The 18,209-nt window shown below is 39.7% G+C and overlaps 1 protein-coding gene across 1 annotated transcript in view; it reads right to left on the reverse strand.

The window, feature by feature from the left end:
- Window positions 1–493: 493 nt before the first annotated feature.
- LOC140748566 (uncharacterized) overlaps window positions 494–18,209 on the reverse strand; it is a 116,925-nt gene continuing 99,209 nt past the window's right edge. Inside the window, exons 38-52 of the mRNA XM_073081382.1 lie at window positions 17,187–17,914; window positions 16,107–16,351; window positions 15,157–15,286; window positions 14,497–14,652; window positions 13,880–14,052; window positions 10,720–10,817; window positions 9,585–9,718; window positions 8,307–8,428; window positions 7,145–7,286; window positions 6,154–6,287; window positions 5,337–5,470; window positions 4,278–4,388; window positions 3,517–3,613; window positions 2,196–2,339; window positions 494–1,685 (exon numbers count right to left, since the gene is read on the reverse strand). Coding sequence (XP_072937483.1) covers window positions 1,547–1,685; window positions 2,196–2,339; window positions 3,517–3,613; window positions 4,278–4,388; window positions 5,337–5,470; window positions 6,154–6,287; window positions 7,145–7,286; window positions 8,307–8,428; window positions 9,585–9,718; window positions 10,720–10,817; window positions 13,880–14,052; window positions 14,497–14,652; window positions 15,157–15,286; window positions 16,107–16,351; window positions 17,187–17,914 — 2,687 coding nt within the window. The 3' untranslated portion in view covers window positions 494–1,546. The remainder of the gene's footprint in view (window positions 1,686–2,195; window positions 2,340–3,516; window positions 3,614–4,277; window positions 4,389–5,336; window positions 5,471–6,153; window positions 6,288–7,144; window positions 7,287–8,306; window positions 8,429–9,584; window positions 9,719–10,719; window positions 10,818–13,879; window positions 14,053–14,496; window positions 14,653–15,156; window positions 15,287–16,106; window positions 16,352–17,186; window positions 17,915–18,209) is intronic.

Consider the following 18,209-nt stretch of genomic DNA (forward strand, 5'->3'; position numbering starts at 1 on the left):
GAGATTTTTTAAAAAGATAAAATATTATTTTTAATTGTATATAGTGCACACCAAATATTTGAACGAGCTGTTTCGAGCTTTAACTAATTTCATGAAAGGCAAATATTGCTTAATATTTAATTCATAAGAATTTTATAAACAAGTCCTAAAGGGTGAACTTTAAAAAATAAATCAAAGAAGTTGAGTGTATGGGAAAGTAAAAATTAATTTATTTATGTTAAGCAATAATTTTGACAATCGCTATGTAGTGCCTGTCTGTAATATAAATATTTAAATCTCAGATAATTTAGATCAATAGAGCCCTTTCTTCTCCCCACTCCATACAATTTATTCGAACAATGATTTTTCGACGAAACAATTAAAGCAAAATGAATATTTTTTTTAATAAAAATGTGTCCATAAGTGACATAGTCCAAAATGTCTGAATTTCTATTCACCTCTCCATCTTTCTCTATAATGTGTGAGCGAGAAACGTACACAAAAGCTGCCATTGTTTATTTTATTATCTATTGAGACAAGTTATAAAGTTTAATTTAAAAAATATATTATATACGTCATTAGTCTGGTTATTGGAAGAACTTTAGAAGATTGTTTGGCTATCGTAGACTAAGTAACAAAATAGACTCCTAATATGCCATTTCAGAATAAAATATAAAAATTAAAATTAGGCGATTTCTGCAATAATATACTTACGCAAGACATTACATAAGATCTATTAGACTGATGGAAAATCAAGCATTTTTATCGAAGTCTATCTAGTTACTTCGTCTTAACTATAAATTTTTTAACGTGTCTAACTTTTAACATGTGTATACATGTGTCCCAATCTGAAAATTTACAGTAACATATGCTATCAATCATTACATTCGGAGTCTATTCTGTTACTTCGTCTTAACTATCAATTTTAATGTGTCTAACTTTTAACATTTTTATGTGTCCAAATCTTTAATTACAGTAACATGTGTGTCACTGTGTCCGATTCCGCCTCCTCTGGTCCTATCGTGTGAAACACACCTGTGATTGGATCCAGCACGTGTCTCGGTTCTGTGTCGGTTGTGTCTACCGGATCGATATAACCGTGCTCTAACGGTTTAGGTAGACACGTGTCTACATACGAACTGGCCTGTTGGTAGACGTACTGATCGTAATACTCTTGGTTGACTGGTTGAATGCTTGTGTCTGGAATTGGAACCATACTTCCGTGTGTTGGAAACGTGTACTCCTGTGCAATAGGACACGTGTCATTTGAACTATAACTCGCGTTAAATCTCCCATATTCGCTCAAAACATCCATATAACCCGGGTACGCGAACTGACTCGTGGGACACGTGTCTGGCATAGAACTATTCAGAACGGGACACGTGTCGGTTTTGGAACTAGCACTATAGTCTATGCGTCGGTTGTCCGAGGAGCGGGAACTAGCACTATAGTCTATGCGTCGGTTGTCCGAGGAGCGGGAACTAGTATTATAGTCTAGGTGTCGGTTGTCCGACGAGCGGGAACTAGCACTATAGTCAATGTGTCGGTTGTCCGACGAGCGGTGGTGTCAGGCGGTCCAGCGGGTCTCGAAGAAGTCCCGCATACAGTGGCCAGCTCGACCCACTGGACTATCATCCTCGTTGAATACCTCACAGTTGCTGAACATTAGCCGGACATCGGAAGCGAATTCTTCTTTGCTTTTATATCTGGATAGAAGTAGAAAAATATTAAAATGAATAAATATTATATATCTAAAACAAATACCCTACTGCACGCTAGAAAAGGATGTGACGGTGGTGCCTTCCTAGTTGGGCTATATTGGTATCGTACCTTTTGTACTTATTTGAGGCTTTCAAGCCATCTAATGCCAAGTTGAGGTAGTACTATCCATTATTATTATTCTATCTGTGATTGGATTGCCTCTGATAAGTATACCGACCTTACCATATCCTTAAAACCAGAACACAGCAGCGATTAACAATGTTGTTATAACAGAAATATAAAAGAACGTCCGGTCACATTGTCTAAAGGGAGATCCTGTTACCAAATTTATTACTCTGATGTTCTTTAGTTCTTTCAAATCCCGGATTCCCGAGCTCAACTATAAATACCGGAATCCCGAGATAAATTGTAGAGAACCTCAAAATTCCGAGATTAGAAAAGTGAACCGCGATCGAATTCCCTAATTCTACCTTCAAACAACATTTATAACTTACACAGAGTCATGCAGTTTCCTCTTAATAGTGGAGAGGTCCATGGGGCACTTGATGACCTTCCGGTACTGCGGGAACTGCTTCGTGTTGACGGGCAGCAGGAACGGCCACGCGTGCTCGTGGCACTCCATCTCGCACAGCAGGCTCCTAGGAATTGGCAAATAGGGGTATAAGGTCATTGTGCTCCTAGGGCGTTGGCAGATAGGGGTATAAAGTTATTGTTAGTTGTTCAACGTTTTTGTTACATAGTCGCTTATTCCGCCAAAGTGGCTTCATATATCCCAAATAGCAGTTATTTGAATGGACTTCATTGTCAAAATTCAATATCACGCAACACAACTGCCCTGTAGATGCTGAAGGCAGAAACTGACTAGACGTATAATGTGGCAGGTGTAATTTAACCGAACAGACGCGAACGATGATACGCTCGACACATTTTCCGACAGATGTATATATTTTTTTATAATATAAGAGTAGCAGACGAGCACGCCGTCCACCTGATGGTAAGTGGGTACTGCCGCCCATGGACATCTGTAATCAACCCCAAATAGGGTTAGATATTCCTACCTGAGGTCGGCCGCAGATGCGCCGCTACCCCTGAGGACTAAGCTGGAACGCCTCGGAAAAGTCTGTCTCCCTTACCACACCCTTCAAACCGGAACACAGCAGCGCCTAACACTGCAGTTATTAGGTAGAAATAGGTGTGGCGGTGGTGCCGCCGGAGTCGAACCACAAAGGGTTCTACCAGCTTCCGATAGTTCCGAGATATGTAGCGATCCTTACAAATATTCGTCTTATCTATAAACTATGTTAATTTTAATTCTAACATAATATAACATGACTTCGTAACAAATTAGATCGTTGATTGTTTTATAGCTCAGAATAGATTTTAAACTATCATCTGGTATATTATTAATATATATTTGTTGCTCTTTCGTAAAAGCTTTGACTGAACAAATGTGTACGAGTTCCTTAGCCCTTGACAACCTGCGTGGTGGAGCGATCACCGGATCACGTGCAAATGGTCTCGGGCTCGTTCCCCGGCCAGACAGACATCTGAATGATGATGACATGATGAATTTGGAAATGTTTTCTTTGTTTGTTTTTCTTTCTTTGTTGTTTGTGTACTCTACTTTGTGTCCATGGCATTCACGAAACAGGAAAAATCGTGGTGTAGGGTTATGAGTTTAAATATAAATGTAAAAATACTATAATTTATAATCGATCATCAATAACTCGACTTTATTATTATATTATTGATTATATAAAAAAATATTTTTTATGAGTTACTATGTTTGGTAGGTAAATTAATGAAGTCACTTACTTGCAAAACTGCATATCTTTCGACTGTTTTTTGGCACTATTTTTCTCCTTCTTCGCGCGCGACAACAGCGGCACATTCTCCGTTTCTAAGTCATTACCTGCAAAAAAATACCAAATTAAACGTGTGTTACATGTGAAACATATTAAATCGCACTTGGCGGGCAGTAATATTTTTAGAAATTAGTTCAGTTACTAATTTGAAAATAATTCATTTCAAAATTTAAAAATCCAGTGTATGTATGCACGTAAGATTTGGCGTACTGATTAAAATACACATGTAGTAAAATTAATACAAAACAAAAAAAATACAAATTTATACGCTCAACTTTTGTATCGCTCATTATTAATAATCAATCCATTCAATTTGTACCGAACAAAGACACAAATTTGATAAATTTTGTCTACCGAAGATAGAAATTGACAGTTTCTAGTATGCAGAAATTTTGAAATGTCGATCTTGGATAGGAAATACAAAATCGTCGATAGTCAAAACTATAGACAGATTAATTATAAACAACTGGCAACTTCTAGAATAATGATAAGAGTGATACATTATACGTGTGATAAAATTTCCATAGAAGCAAACCATTGGATAGTTTGATTATCAATACCGGGCATATGAATAAACTGCCACAAACCTTTGATACGCAAAACATTATATAGATGAATTATTAATAACAGACATTAACCAAGTTATACAGATAATAATAATATATAATAGGCGTCAACCTATTTTAATAATGTTAACAGTGGTATACATACTGTGTCCATCGATATGGTCGACCATGTCATCGTGTTGTAACGCTCCGTTGCCCGCCACCAGCTGCGGCGCGCGGCGCTTCTCCGCACCCTCCTCCGGGATATCTGGCACCGCTGGGGTTCAAATTATAATTATTAGTATTTTTATATTATATAATATGGGAGTAGCAGACGAGCATGCAGTCCACCTGATGGTAAGCTATTTACAACTGTAATCAACTTACACTTTCATATGTTACGAATGCACGGTTCTTTTTAAAAGAAATCTATTTCGTGTTTCCGTGTTGAAGCGAATCCGTATGTTATCACTCCAACTATACGCAATTTATATAAAACGAGCTTTTGCCCGCGGCTTCGCTCGCATTAGGAAGTAATATGTTCATCCTCTATTTTATCCCCTTGGGGGTAGAATTGATCAAAATTCTTTCTTAGCGGATGCCTACATCATAACATCATCACATCTACCTGCATGCCAAATTTCAGCCCGATCCATCCATCCATTTCATTTCGCTACGTCAGTCAGTCATCTTTGAGTTATATATATATTTAGATAAAATAAAATTTTGTTTATTTTATGTAGTTAGAGAAATAAACAAATTCTGTGTATTATTAGCTGTGATAATCTTGCGGTTAAGAAACTCGGCCTCTCGATTGAAGGGTCTAAGGTTCAAATCACAGGCGCACACTTATGATTTTTCAAATTTATGTGCGTATTAGAAATTAATTATCACTTGCTTAAATGGTGAAGGAAAACATCGTGAGGAAACCTGCAATCCTGAGAAATCTAAAAAAAAAGTTTTCAAAGGAACATCAAGTCTACCAATTCGCACTTGGCCAGCGCGGTGGACTATGGCACAATCTCTTTTATTCTGAGAGGAGACCCGTGCCCAGCAGATCATAATGATATAAATAATCTTGAAAATAATTTTGTCATACCTGACTGTATATTTGCACGCCTTAAAGGCAAAATAAGAGGATATAATACATTATCTTAACACCCATTGTACCTTATTTAGCAAATAAAGATTATGATTATGATAATGATGACGATTGTGTACTAACCGGCGTGGTGTGCGAGGCCGTTCTCCGGCTCGGCGAGCGGCTCGTCGAGCTTTTCGGGCTCCTTGTCTGGTGTGTGGCGGCTCGCCGCGCACTCCTCCGCTGTCGTTGATGTGGACGCGTGCGATGGGGCCGGACTGAAGGAAATTACATTTTTTTTTATAATATAGGAGTAGTAGACGAGCATGCAGTCCACCCGATGGCATGTGGCTACTGCCGTAATCGACCCTGCGAGTAGATTCCTACCTGAGGTCGACCACAGATGCGCGGCTACTCAGGACTAAGCTGGAACGCCTCGGAAAAGTATGTCCCCTTACCACACCCGTAAGGGAGACACGCCTTTCCGAGGCGTGCCAGCTTAGTCCTCAGGAGTAGCGACGCATCTGTGTCAGACCTCAGTTGGGATCTAATCCTATCTGAGGTTGGTTGGTTGGCAGAAGAAGAAAAAGTGTCCCTGATCTCTATCTATAGAATAACTTCAAATACAAATACTTTTTTTCATACCCTCCTTAACATAGGGTGAAAAGAATTTTTAGAGATTCATCGACTTGTTTTATCCCTCCGATTACACCACTATTTTTGAACCTTTTCTCCTTGGCAAAGTTAAACTACCAATACCTATCACAGATACGTTACCACTCGTGAAGACTAAAAATGCTCTCCTCATATCACAGCACCCACACCTTTTCAAGACCCAGAACTACTTCACACTTGAAAGACTTATGAATGTAGCACCTTTTCAAAAAATCACTGACTCTACTACCTAAAAGAAATACTACATAATAAATTTAAAATCCCTATTTTCTACTTCTAGACTTACCTGGGCACCATGGTAGCATCCAGGTCAGTAGCGCTGGTATCCTTGTTCTTACTGTCACGTTTCGAGGACTTTCTAGGTTTCTTAGGCGGCGCTCGGGATATGCACTGCGTACAGTACCATTTGCCGCGCGGGTTCTGTGGGGAAAACGATAATTAAAATTTTGATATATTTAATTAAATTGCTATTAAAAAAAGTAAAAAGTTCTCAAAGGTGTGCGAAGTTCTATCAATACGCATTTGGCCAGCGCGGTGGACTCTGGCCTAATCCTTCTCATTCTGAGAGGAGACCCGTGCCCAGCAGTGGGACAGTAATGGGTAGATGAAAATATAATTAAATTGTGTAGCAATCAATGCTACACATAAACATATTGTGATGTTGTCATTTTGGTGAACTTTTAGCAAGGTTGCATACTACATTTTTAGTAATAAGGATGAAATACCTTGTTTAGAAATCGATACTGATAATTTTGGTAATAGAGATGGTACATGTTTGGCAAAGGAAATATATTGGGTGTGGTGAGTGGTGGTACTCTTGTTATAGGGGATATTAAACTTGTGCAAAGGTTAATGTTGGGTGTTAGACAGGGTTGAATAGTGGTGTCGTTAGTGGTGTGGTATCTTTTTTTGGGGTGTAATGGTTGTCTTATTGGTCATCTTGGTGGGTATCGGGTAGTATATTATTCTATTGGGTAGTAGATAGAGATTGGTAGTGTAGTGGTACCTTAGGCATTAGCACATTGTGGTGTAATGAATCTTAGGCAGCAATGGGTAATGGTGTAATGAGCCTTAGACGGCGGCAGATAGTGGTATAGTTACGGATAGTGTAGTGGTACCTTGGGCAGCAACGGATAGTGTTGTAGTCGCGGATATTGTAGTGGTATATTAGGCTGCGATGGATACTGGTATAGTCACGGATAGTATAGTGGTATCTTAGGCAGCGGCAGATTGTGGTGTAGTAGTACACTAAGCAGCGACGGGTAGTGTTGTGGTACCTTGGGCAGCGGCGGGTAGTGGCAGTCCTGGTGGTAAGCCCTCACACACAGCGCACAGGGGATGGTCCTGCCGGGGGCGCTGCCGCCGCACACGATGCACACGCGCTCCCCTCGAGCCTTGTTCACACACTCCCAACAGTACCTGCAGAATGTTACCATTTTATAGCACACTTCACTAGAACAGTATAATGGTAGTGGAACTATTGATAGAACCATTTGTGGTTCGAGCTCGGAGGCACTACCGCCACACCTATTTATGCCTTATAACAGCAGTGTTAAGCGCTGCTGTGTTCTGGTTTGAAGGGTGTGATAAAGGAGACATACTTTTCCAACGCGTTCCAGCTTAGTCCCCAGGGATAACGACGCACCTGTGGCCGACCTCGGATAGAAATATCTAATCCTATCTGAAGTTGATTACAAATGTCCATGGGCGGCAGTCACTTACCATCAGGTATGCTGCGTGCTCGTCTCTTACTCGTATACTATAAAAAAAAACTTACATGAACCACGCAATACACTCCATATCGAACATTGACTCTACCAGAATCCGATCGACACTCACAAATGCATGGCTCTTATGTAAATCAGCAGACTTTAACAGATTCAGCGGTGATACCTCCCCAATGAACTTTATTGAAGCTACCACCTTTTAAAACCTTTTTTTTTTTTTTTTTTTCTTTTTTTTTTCTCGAGGGGGAAACCTTAAAAAGGTACCCGACGACGTGGGAGCGACGCCGGGTTATGTGGGATTTTTACCGCACTAAAACCCCCCCGGTGGCCGTCCTCAACGCTTGTTGGAGAACTCCGGGATCTCCGACGGAACACAACCGGAGCCCTCCAAGCGCGATGCCCAACGGGCTCTACCCTGGGGGAGCAGTTTTCGCTCCTCCCACACCATGTAGTGTTCACGACGGTATGCGACCACACATACCGCCGTCCTTCCCGGGGTCGCTTGCTGGACGGTTCGAGCTCCCACTCTTGCCGCCCGCAACCCCGCAAGCCCCCTTTTAGTCGCCTCCTACGACAGGCAGGGGATACCGTAGCCCTATTCTAGTCCCGGAACTACAGGGACAACCACCTTTTAAAACCTGACCTCTCCTAATGAGACCAGGTCAACCGACCTTCTAATACTCAATATAGAATAATAAAATAGTAAACCCACCAATCCCCTTCAGGTATGTTTTCCATCCGAGGCTTGAAGCAGTAAGTGTGATAGCCCTTATCGCAACCGTCGCACAGGAGCAGTTGGTCTTCATTATCACCAGATAGGCAGAACTGACAATTCTGAAATAAACATAGACCATGAAATGGTGGAAGTATTTAATCTTATTTCTAAATCTTTATTTATTCTTTTTTTTAATTATAAATTAATCATTTATCTTATATATAAATTTCTCGCGTCACAATGTTAGTTACCGTACTCGTCCGAAACGGCTTTACCGATTTTCACCAAATTTAATATGCATATTCAGTAGGTCTGAGAATCGGCTACTATCTATTTTCCATAATCCTAAGTGATAAGGGTTGTTCACCCTTAACATTTTTTTATTTATATGGCAACACAACGTTTTCCGGGTCAGCTAGTAATATATAAAGATTTGAGAAAATTTGTTTAATGGTTCGTGAATAAAATTACTTTGATTAAGTTAGATGTTGGATCAGAGTCCTAAGGAAACCATTTTGCTAAAATTGTATCGAGATCGTACACACGTGTGTGACTGTAACAATAATTGTATAAAAACTATTTTCATTTTACACATATTTATTTATTTTGATCATAATTAAATCATATGTAAGAAATCGATATCATGCTGATAAGCAGCTATACAACAAAGGAAGCTAAATGAATCATATTATGAAATCTAAAATAAACTACAAGTGGTTTCATGTTTTTAAAAGTTTACACATACATTCTTATTTGTAACCATATTCTTATGTGTGGTGTTTGTATCTACGTCTGTGTGAGTGTCCGTCCAATTTATTACAATTATATAGATAAATAATTGTATGTATTGTAAAATATTTGTATGCCACAATTCAATAGAATTAGTGACAGTATTCACGTGTTTATACACTTGTTATATATTGGCCTTAACGCACATAATTAGGCATTCACCTTAAACAAAATTACTAGAAAGACATCCGATCCTGCACCGCCGCCGTGCCGTGGGAACGCTGACCCCGCACCACCGCTCCGTATCCATCGTACAATCCCGAACGTGGGAATTCACTCTGGGCGCTAACATTGCCCCAGCAAGTCACTTAGGATAGTTAGTTATAATTTAGGTTAGATTTAATCCAAAACATGTAACATTCTGTTTTGATTAAATACATATATATATAAGTAATTCGGTCTTTCTGTATCCTGGCTGTTGCATCCCGACGCATTATATAACTCACTAATCAAATATAATCAATGTTTTGAAAGTTGCCAACTCACCGCCTTCATGATACTCTTGTCCCAGGCCACAGCGGCCTCCAGCGCCTGCATCATCATGGCGAGCTGCGCGGACGTGTTGCAGCGCGACACCGCCTCCCGCCACGTCGCTAGCCCACGGGCTATGCCTTTTTCCACTGGAAAACAATAAATATTGATTAAGTTATATTATTTCGAATTTTAAACATTGATATCACTTTTCACTGTAAAACGGCTTCTAACAGTGACTATATATATTTTGGGATAAAAGTAAATAATAAAAAATAGAAGATAATGTTTACACTCACAGCCCTACATTAAGATTCTCTGTGCCGTGGACACACACAAAGATGAAGCCACCAACAGACGCTGTTTAGCCGGGAATCGAACCCGAAACCCTTTGGACGCGAGATGCTGTTCACATGATGGTAAATGACTGTTGCCGCCCATTCACATCTGCAATTGATCCCAGATAGGTATTTATGGGCGGCGAGACCTTTTATAATATATAATATTAATTATTATCATGTTAATTTTGATTGTCAATGTGGAATTAATATTTAGATTAAAATATGGACGACTTCCGGTAGTACTTCAAAACACTTTGTTAGTCATACCAAATAAATTATATGAATTATAATAATATTAAAATATTTATTCTCGTATTTTTAAAACAATATTTTAAATATAATGTTATTTTATTAATAGTTAAATTTATTGTGAATCACGTCACTTGGTATAACAAAACAAGTGACGTGAGAGGGTAGTTCTTAGGCTGTTTGTCACTTGAGTAGTATTTAAGTCCACGCGCTGGTAGAGCGTGATTCATTCGCATTTAATCAGTCGTGTAAGCCATTACTCTGCCCGAATTGTAAATAAAAGTGAATAAAAGTGATTCTCATATTAAAGTAGTTTCGTTCAGTTTATTAATAAAGTGCGGTAGTGGGATATCGCCGACATATTCGTACTTGATCGGCCACAGATGTGCTGCGTCAGAAAAGTATGTCTCCTTTAACACACCTTTCAAACCAGAACACACCACCGCTTAACACTGCTGTTATAACAGAAATAGGTGTGGCGGTGGTGCCGCCGCAGTCGAACCACAGTGGGTTCTACCACCTATGGAATATGTTGCCGTGTAGACTAAGCGAGGACTCACCTCTCCCCTCGTTAGTTCCGTCGGAGTTGTGCGGCGAAGTGGCCGAGGCGTTCCCGTGCTCCCCCTGCAGCACGGCGCCCAGGTTAGCCTCGTTCGTACTGGAATTGTGTTGCCATACACATTAGAGAAAGTTGCCATAATCGTTATATTGTTAAATGTGTTGTAGTTGGCCCTAAAAACTTGGTTTAGGTAAAAGTACTGTTACAAGTTGTTTTTTACCGAATATGTAGCATAAAGATGGGGAAAAAAATTTGTATAAAGGCCCTATGGGAAAAGTGTTGCCAGTTGTTGGTTTAAAAAATATATGACATAGAGTTGAAAAAAAAAGACAAATATATGGCATAAAGTTGGGAAAAAATATACTATTAAACTCATATGGGAAATCTAGGGTTGCCAGATGTTGGTTTAGAAAATATATGGCATAAGGTTGGGAGAAAATACCAGTATTAAAAAACGTCTGACTTTTTTTTGATGTTCAAAATTAGTTTGATCAATTTTTAAATAATGCTAATATTATTATGTAAACATATTAGTATTTTTATTATAAATATATTTTATTAACATTTCTGCTGTTTTAAATTGATTGACAGTAAAAATATAAAATAGTTTAATTATAAATAATTATAAACATTGGATCCTATCCTTTATATTTTACAATTAATATTTTTAATCATATTTTTCTTTTACTATTTCTTTTACACATCAAATATATAAGAATGAAAATTTTGTTTTTTTTTTTTGGTTTTTAATACACACACCATCACCACAAACAATAAAACACCACACAAGCACAATACACGACGCACACATATCAACAGTGCAAATTGATGAATGTGTATTTTAATGATGATGTATAACAATAATGAATATGAATATATTTATTTTATTTTATATCAAAGTAGCAGACGAGCATGCAGTCCACCTGATGGTAAGTGGCTACTGCCGCCATTGGACATCTGTAATCGAAGTCATATAACATTTAAGATGGTAGAACCCTTAGTTGTCCGACTAGGATGGTACCGCCACACCTATTTCTGTTATAACAGCAGTTTTAAGCGCTGCTGTGTTCTGGTTTGAAGGGTGTGGTAAGGGAGACATACTTTTCCGAGGTGCTTAGTCCTCAGGTGTAGCGGCGCATCTGTGGCTGACCTCAGGCAGGACTAATATCCTCTATGAGGTTGATTATAGATGCCCATGGGCAGCAGTGACCACTTACCATCAGATGGGCTGCATGGTTATTGCTATTGCTACGTCATAAAAACATGAGTACTATACGAAGGCAGTACAGATGCAACGCTATCCCTGATGACTATATAAGAACACCTTACATAAATGTCACCCTTACTCCGCCCTTTAAACCAGAACACAGCAGCATGACATTGCTGCTATGAGGACCTTAAGAGGCCCATGAGGACTAAACCTTTAAAAAGTACACAAAACAACCATCACCTAGGTAACACACAAAAACCCGCACCAAAATTATGAAAATACATGCATGACCTCATAAGAGACCCTATCGACCTCACGCCAAACTTGACGACCTCTCAAAAACTTTGTATCTGAAGTTATATATAACATTTATATATAACAGTTATATATAACAAATGTAAACTGAGACTGTTGGAGCACGGCCGCTGTCCTGACATGATCAAATTGACTAAAGGGAGATCACCCTTTACCAAACACATTTTCTCATATTTCTTAATTAATAATATATTTATTATTTATTTCAAGGAATGCGCCTCGTGTAACATTCTTTATAATATCTTATATGAAAATGCAATGATTTATATACTGGCAATCAAGTTTTTCTCTAATATAAACATAGATTAGTAAAGATTACTCACTCCTAACAAGAAAATGTACCCAGTTTTGAGAATTGAAATAGTTGCGTAAAAAAGTTTTGCCACGTCTCCGTGCTAAAATGTCCCTAAAATATTTGAAATTATTATTTATTTATTACGTAAATTACGCAGTATTAGTTATTTATTCGTAATTTTTCTCTAAACATGTTTTTATTTGTCAAGAATTCAAAAAAAGAACTTATTAAAATAAGCCTTTTGTGGCTTCATTCAATTTCAAGGCGGCGAAGTATCTTTACTAATCTATGTATATGAAGTAAAGATATAATATACTATAAAATGGTCATTATACAGATGAATTGTACACTACTTTATCTATTTCAAAAACTATTACAATGGAAATCTATAAAAATGGTATCTATTGATAACGACAGACTAATTTTCAATATTAAGTCTAAAATAAGGAATTCTATGTTTACTCTAAACCTATTTACAGAGGATTGAACAAACATACCGAAACCTCTATCACGACGATACAAAATATATCTAATTTATCATTCGAATTACTCAGCTGGGAATCAAACCTAGGTGCTTCTGGACGAAAATCTAATTCCCTTGCCCCCCTTTCTCTGTCTCTCTTACTACTGCCCTAAATATGACCCAATTCTTGTTATCTTCATATTGCATGACTTAAACGAAACGTAAGGTTCGACGAATATAAGTTAAAATATCTAATAAGTAAGCAATAAAATCTCCTAGCTATGTCTAATGTAGTAAGCCCCACTTTTGGGTATGAAATATAGATGAGCAAATCAAATTGGACATCCATTCCTTAAAAGTCGCATACATAAATACCGTTATGGGTAAACACACACACAACCATTCAAACACATATACATAGGTACGCACACTACCTGTAACAACACAGCTGTTACCAATTTCGTCACCTACCAACCGATACACGGCGTCTAACGCTCCCGTCGCCTAGCAACCGACCCTTTCCTATTGTTCATCAACCTAGTCCCTTGCCTAGCAACAGACCTGTCTCCTTCACCAAACAACCACATGTCACCTAACAATCCCCGATTCCATTGTTCATCAATAAACATCTGTTGCCTAGCAACAAACTCTCCGCTAAACAGCCACCTATCACCTAACAACTGACCCCTCTCTATTGTTCAACAACCGCTCCATCCGTCCGCAACCTCTTCGTTTTAATTAAACCCGGTCGTTGCCTAGCAACCGCCCCTTCCCAATTGTTCATCAACAACAACCCTCGCCTACCAACAACCCACACACCACCCCACTACACTACACGCACACACTACGTCGAGCCTATAATCAAAGTGTTACTTTACCTAGCATACCTTTGCACCAGCGGCGGCTTTAGGTACCGCCGTTCTATGTGCGCCTCCACCGCGGCCAGCTTGCTGCGCGCGCGGCCCACCGGCTCGCCCGCGCCGGCCGCGCCGGGCCGCCAGCCCTTCACTTGCATCGACGCGGCCGCCACACGCTCCTCTAGGGCCTCCACCTGATTGAAAACATAACTCACTTTAGATTAAAGGTGGTAGAACTTTGTGGTTTGACTCCGGCGGCACCACCGCCACATCTATTTCTGTTATAAAAGCAGTGTTAGGCGCTGCTGTGTTCTGGTTTGAAGGGTGTGGTAAGGGAAGCATACTTTTCCGAGGCATTCCAGCTTAGTCCTCAGGGGTAGAGGCACATCTGTGACCGAAGGAGACAAGGGTTTGGTAAACTTTCCATTCTTAGTTTTCAACCGGCATAATAGAACGGTCACCACCGTTCATGCATTCAGTAGCGGATTCGATTCCTGGCTAAATGAATTTAGAATTAGAGTCTAAGTGTTTGTGTATCCTTTTATGTGTCTGGCACCCACACCACGTCTCCGGGGCGGGGTAGCCGCCTTGCTGGCCTGTCCCCCGGTCTGGGTGGCCACCCACAGCTAGTCACTCACCATGGCCAGCAGCTGCATGTCCACCCGCCGCGCGGTGGCGGCGCAGTGGCTGCCGGGCGGCTCCGGGGCGGGGTAGCCACCCTGCTGGCCTATCACACGGTCCGCGTGCGACACTGACAGCTGGGTTAGAAGCACGTCGCCTTTCTCGATGTACAGCTGAAAAAAAAAACGTATATATTATTTCTTAATAAAGTATGTGTACAGACAAAAACTGCATTTAAACTAATTCAACGGCCAAAACTGTCTTCAAACTAACTCTGATTTAAGGTTCAAAACTACCTTTTAAACTAACTGGGATTCAACGGCAAACATTGTCTTTAAACTAACTCTGATTCAGTGGCCAAAACTGTCTTCAAACTAACTCGAATTTAACGGTCATAACTGTCTTTAACCTAACTCTAATTCAACGTCCAAAACTGTCTTCAAGCTAACTCTGATTCAACGGCGAATACTGTCTTCAAACTAACTCTGATTCAACGGCGAATACTGTCTTTAAACTAACTCGGATTCAACGACCGAAACTGTCTTTAAACTAACTCGGATTCAACGCTCAAAACTGTTTTAAAACTAACTGGGATCCAACGGCCAAAACTGTCCTTTAATCAACTCGGATTTAACATTCAAACTACTTTTAAAGCAACTTTGACTATCTCAACTCACCTTATTGTTCAAAGTTGGTAGATGCTGTGTGAGCGAGGCGTGTAGTTCCCTCTCCCTCACTCCTCTGGGATGCAACGCCTCTAGGAACGCCTTCATTTGGTCTGGCTCCGTTATACGCCACCAACCATGTCTATGAAAGAAAAACATTGGCGACTTATGGTGTTGCAAATGTCTATTATCTGTTCGACTACTGTCCCACTACTGGGCACGGGTCTCCTCTCAGAATGAGGATTACATAGACCACCGCGCTGGCCAAGTGTGTATTGGTAGACTTTGCATGCCCTTGAGATTTTTTTAAGATCTCTCAGGTATGCAGGTTTCCTCTCGATGTTTTCCTTCATTGTTAAAGCAAAGTGATTATTAATTTATAATACACATGAAACTTTGAAAAATCAGGTGTACGTGACTAGGATTTGAACCTCGGACCCTTCGATCAAAAGGCAGAGTTTCTTAATCCAAGAGACTATCACTGCTTTTTCATACACACAAAGACGAATACACAAACCTCAAACAGAACAGAAATCTAAATTTAACATTTACCCCTTATTCTAACATTTAGCAACTGTGGCCGGGGATCGAACCCGGAACCTTTTGCCTGTAAGACCTGCATGTTGACCGCTTCGCCAGGCGGATCGTTAAAAAACAATGGAAGTAAAATTAATTTGAATGTTATTTTATATATTAATTAATGCACTTGACATCTCAATAGAATGACGAATCTTTGACATGTATAATTAATTTTAAAAATGAACAGTAATTGTATGTTGTGCTATATTTATCATGTAAATGTAACCTAATGTAAATTAATGCTGCTACCTCTATTATCTTGCGACGCCCTCTCAGGGCATCACATATTGCTTATATTTTGTTGTAAGTTGTGTATGTATTTTGCAATAAATAAATACTAGACTAGAAGTTTAGACTACAAGTTTGGCACGTAGAAAACTAACCTCAACTCCTTAGGCACGTAATTCCCCTCAAGTTTCTTGGGCAACCCGTGCACTTTACACGTCTCCAGCTGTTCGGTCTCGTCCATCGACATCTGTATGGGCGGCGGGCTGTCACACGTGACGTACGTGGACAGAGCGTTGAAGTTCAGCAGCCCGAGGCTGGTGAGACCACTGGCTTTGGCCTTCTGGGCGGCTGTGTCTAGCTTCGCTGCGTCAGCTGCTAGCTCTTTTTCTAGGTCGTTGTCCTGGAGATATAGGTGGGTTTAAGTTTGAAGATGCTGTTTATGATGGTTTGTAGGTGGTAGATTATTAATTATGGGGAGAAATTAGAATCTAACAGTAAGGCATGAAAGCAAAAATTAAACATTCTTATAATACTAAATAATAAATATTACACTTTATATTTATCGACTTATGTGTTCCAGTACTTTAGTTCTAAAAACTACGATAAGAAGTTAGAAAACTGTGTCTGTGTTCCAACTTGTTCTTCAGGTTGTTGCCCATGGACATCTGTAAACAACCCCAGATAGGATTAGATATTCCTACCTGAGGTCGGCCACAGATGCGCCGCTACCCCTGAAGACTAAGCTGGAACGCCTCGGAATAGTATGTCTCCCTTACCACAACCTTCAAACCGGATCACAGCAGCGCCTAACACTGCTGTTATTAGGTAGAAATAGGTGTGGCGGTGGTGCCGTCGGAGTCGAACCACAAAGGGTTCCACCACCTTCAGTGTTTCCCGATACATATAATATAGGAGTCTTCAAATCAAGAGTGAAGAGGCTACTTCTAGGCAAGCGTGGCACATCTTAGGCCTCATCAAAGCTTACCATCAGGCGAGATCGAGGCCAAACGCGAGCCTATAAACTAATAAAAAAAAAAAATTCAAGGCGTTCCAACTTAGTCCTCAAGGGTAGCAAATCTGCAACTGATCTCAAATAGGAATCTTATCATTCTTCTTCTCTTTAATCTTATCTTATTGATTACAGATGTCTATGTACGGTAGTGCGTGCTCAGGTCAACTGCTCACTAGTTTATTACGTAAATGTTATAAAAATGGAACTATAATTTTCAACTCACCTGTTCTTTATTCTCTTCATCATCAGACTCCTGAGTGTTATCCTTATTCAAGCTCGCATCCATCATCTCTTGATCTAACCCGGACATCGTCAAACTCGAGTCCGTATACACATTATTACACGGCACTTGAACACTTGTGACCATACTGTTCAACGTGAACAGACTCGGATCGTTCAACAAGTGTAGATTGTTCGATACATCCCACTTGTGACCCTGGCACATCACCACTTCGGCGCACGTGTGTTCATTATCACAGAAAACTGGGCATTTTTCATTCTTCTCACTTATATTTGAGAGAAATGAACTCTCGTGCCGCAAGATTGAGAACCACTTTCCTTCTAATATCTTTGTATATAACGCTGCGTGAGCCGATTCGGTTTCAACATCTTCTTTTTTCATCTCTATATCTTCTTTTATTTCTTTCGCAGTCTCTGCTTTTTTAGCCGCGTCGAGTTGAGAGGAAACCGCTTCGGCCATCTTACGTAACTCCTCTAAATTATTAACTAAATCGTCTTTAGTTTCGACATTTTCTTTTTCATCTTTGACGTTTTCAACTTTGACAATCTCTTGAGGTTTGTCCACGGGTTCCGCTTGGGCGGCGAAGAGTGGTTTGTGCGTTGGTTTCTGGACTAGGAAGGCGGTTGGAATGGAGTCCTCTATGTCTAGCATGTCTTCTTCTTCGTCGTGTTGCTTCTGTTGGATGTATTTCTCTTCCATTTTTATGCCACCTGTGGAAAAGAATATGCTTTAAGAAAATTCATAACATTTGTAATATTATTTTATGACGTTTATGCTTCATGCATTTTTTTCAAACATAAGTGATGTTTAGAGTTTACTGTTCATTTATAATTTTTTACAATATGGAGATCGTTCGTAGACGGACGCCATAATATAGGTAGAGCTATGGCTATGAGAATAGACCAATTTCTTTTCTTTTTTAAGAGATTTATTAGCTTAGAGTTGATATTCAATCCATTAATATTTTATTGTGTGTATAACTCGCCGAACAATTACGAGTGTGTA

This window comes from Epargyreus clarus, unplaced genomic scaffold (genome assembly GCF_041222505.1).
Source record: "Epargyreus clarus isolate Ecla_fem2 unplaced genomic scaffold, WU_Ecla_fem_2.2 ptg000016l, whole genome shotgun sequence".
In the NCBI taxonomy this organism is placed as follows: domain Eukaryota; kingdom Metazoa; phylum Arthropoda; class Insecta; order Lepidoptera; family Hesperiidae; genus Epargyreus; species Epargyreus clarus.